The 2500-nt window shown below is 43.7% G+C and overlaps 1 protein-coding gene across 2 annotated transcripts in view; it reads left to right on the top strand.

Annotated features, from left to right (window-relative positions):
- The window catches only part of LOC115815758 (solute carrier family 12 member 9), a 28367-nt gene that overhangs the window by 14726 nt on the left and 11141 nt on the right, over positions 1 to 2500 (top strand). For both annotated transcript variants that reach the window (XM_030778759.1, XM_030778758.1), the window contains exons 7-8: positions 1944 to 2101; positions 2310 to 2392. In XM_030778759.1, coding sequence (XP_030634619.1) covers positions 1944 to 2101; positions 2310 to 2392 — 241 coding nt within the window. The remainder of the gene's footprint in view (positions 1 to 1943; positions 2102 to 2309; positions 2393 to 2500) is intronic.

The raw sequence follows: 2500 nt of genomic DNA, 5'->3' as shown, positions 1-2500 counted from the left end.
CTCTCTCTCTCTCTCTCTCTCTGTCTCTCTGTCTCTCTGTATGTGTGTGTGAGAGACAGAGTGAGACATGATATGCTCTTCTTACAAAAAAGAAGAGCATGACACACACACACACACACACACTGTGCAGTCGTGTGCAGTCCCTAGACAGTTTTTTTTGCAGGATAAACTATGAGTACCTTGAAGACTAATTTTTGAGCTGATCTGATTAATTCTAATCATAACAAACAAAGACATAAATAAAGACACAGATAAAGGAAAGACATGATGGAGTGAGCAGATGAAAGACATGATGGAGTGATTGAATGAACAAGATTTTAAAATGGTGGAAATAAAGCTATTTCACTCGTTTACTGCCTCTCCTTTTCTCATCTGTCAGATCTTTTCATTTTCTCTCTGTTTTCGCCTTTGTGCTGGGACTGATGATCTCACACACACACACACACACACACACACACATGCAGCAGCCCTGAGCTCATTCTGACTTCTCGACTGCACAATCGATACTGAGACGAATGCAGCGGGGCCGTGAACACACACACACACACACACACACATTCACCCTTTGTTTGTTTTTAGCCAACAGCATTCAGATTAATCTGCCACTGAAATTAATATCTGATAAACCAAAGTGACCACTGTCATCTCTGCACCATGCACAGGCACGCACACGCACACGCACACACACACACACACACAGTGAGAGAGAAAGAGAGAGAGATGTACGCAAAGCAAGAAAGGCGATTGGCATTTTCCATTTTGAGCAGCGTTGTTAACTTGGCATTGAAAAGCGCTCCCTTTCTCTCTCTCTCTCTCTCTCTCTCTCTCTGTCTTTCTCCCTCTCTCTCTTTCTCTCTCTCTCTCTTTCTCTCTTTCTGTCTCTCTCTCTTTCTCTCTTTCACTCTCTATCTCTCTCGCTCTCTGTGTGTGCAGGTCTTTGGCTGGATTGAACAATACTTAATAGGACCTGTGACGATAAGTATTAAAATCACTCAGGCTGAAAGACATCGTGAGAGGGGTTCTAATCACACACAGAGAGAGAGAGAGATGGACAGATAGATAGAGTGAGAGGACCAAGTGGTGATTGAAATTGTTATGTTTATACGATTCGCCTCAGTAGTAAAGGGGCTGATTTCTCTCTCTCTCTCTCGTTGTCTCTCTCTTTCTCTCTCTGGTTGGTTTTCTTCTTCACTCTTTTTCTTTTCCTGTAGGCCTGTCTTTCAATGCTGTTTTTGTTTGTATTGTTTGTGTGTGAGATAGAAAGACAAAAAGTAAGAAAGAAGGAAAGGAGGTATGCCCTGTAGACGTTCTGATTGGACACTGACACTGTTCTCCGTCTATGTCATGTGACCTTTTTTGACCAGTGGATTACTGTGAACAGGCCAAAACGTACAGACCATCTCATGACTGGCCGTAGTCCTTGAAATGTTTTTACTTTTGGCGAGAGAAATCACATCACTTCTCTTGGCACTGTGACCATAGTTGTACTGTGTTTTGTTGTTGTTAACTAGGCGATTTTGGGGGTTGAAATAAACCTTTTCTTCTAAACAGAAATACACCTGAAAGGCAGCATTGAAAAGGGGCATGGTAAAACTGAGTGAAAGGGGTGGGGTTGTGTAGTGGGCGTGGTCAGGGGCGTGGTCTCTGTGAGGGGAAACATGCCTCCGCATTTATCAAATCTTAAGTAAAATGTGTACTGCTCATGCAAGATCATTCGTATTGACTTTTCCATCCCAACCATACGGGTCTTTATTTTGTGTCCTTATTTATTTATTTATTATATTTTCTTTTTAGTATCTTAAGAAAATGGCTTTAAAACTAATGGTCTGGTTGGATCTGATTCATTAAAATTACATTTGAAATTTGAAATTCTCTCTCTCCCTCTCTCTCTCTCTCTCTCTCTCTCTCTCTCTCTCCCCCTCTCTCCCCCTCTCTCTCTGTAGAGTGCTATTACAGAGAGATTACAGTTTTCTGAGGGACATTAATGTATGGCACCCATTTGTCACTATTGGTGTCTACTCCTCGACGCTCTCCGCCGCCATGAGCAACCTGATCGGAGCGTCGCGCATACTCTACGCCCTGGCTCGGGATGACCTCTTCGGTGTGTGACCGCGTGTGTGTGTGTGTGTGTGTGTGAGAGAGAGAGAGAGAAAGAGATGATGAACAGTTATGTCAGTGTGTCAAGTTTGTGGCAGTACCAGGCTGAGGTTGATGAGTGGACGGAGATGGATGGATGGATGGATGGATGGACAGATGAGGGTAAAGAGACTGATGTTGAAGAGACTGTGTTTTTTATTTTCTTTCTGCAGGTAAAGTTTTGTCTCCTGCTAAAAAGACGTCCCGCGGCGGCAATCCCTGGGTCTCTGTGCTCATCTCCTGGTTCCTCGTCCAGGTGAGAGACAGACAGACAGAAACAGAGAGAGAGAGACAGACAGACAGAGAAACAGAGAGAGAGAGAGAGACAGAGAGAGAGAGAGAGAGAGAGAGAGAGAGAGACAGA

The sequence above is a fragment of the Chanos chanos genome, chromosome 6, assembly GCF_902362185.1.
Source record: "Chanos chanos chromosome 6, fChaCha1.1, whole genome shotgun sequence".
Lineage (NCBI taxonomy): Eukaryota > Metazoa > Chordata > Actinopteri > Gonorynchiformes > Chanidae > Chanos > Chanos chanos.
Note: the sequence above shows the minus strand (reverse complement) of the source record. Positions and strands in the feature narration are given on the sequence as shown.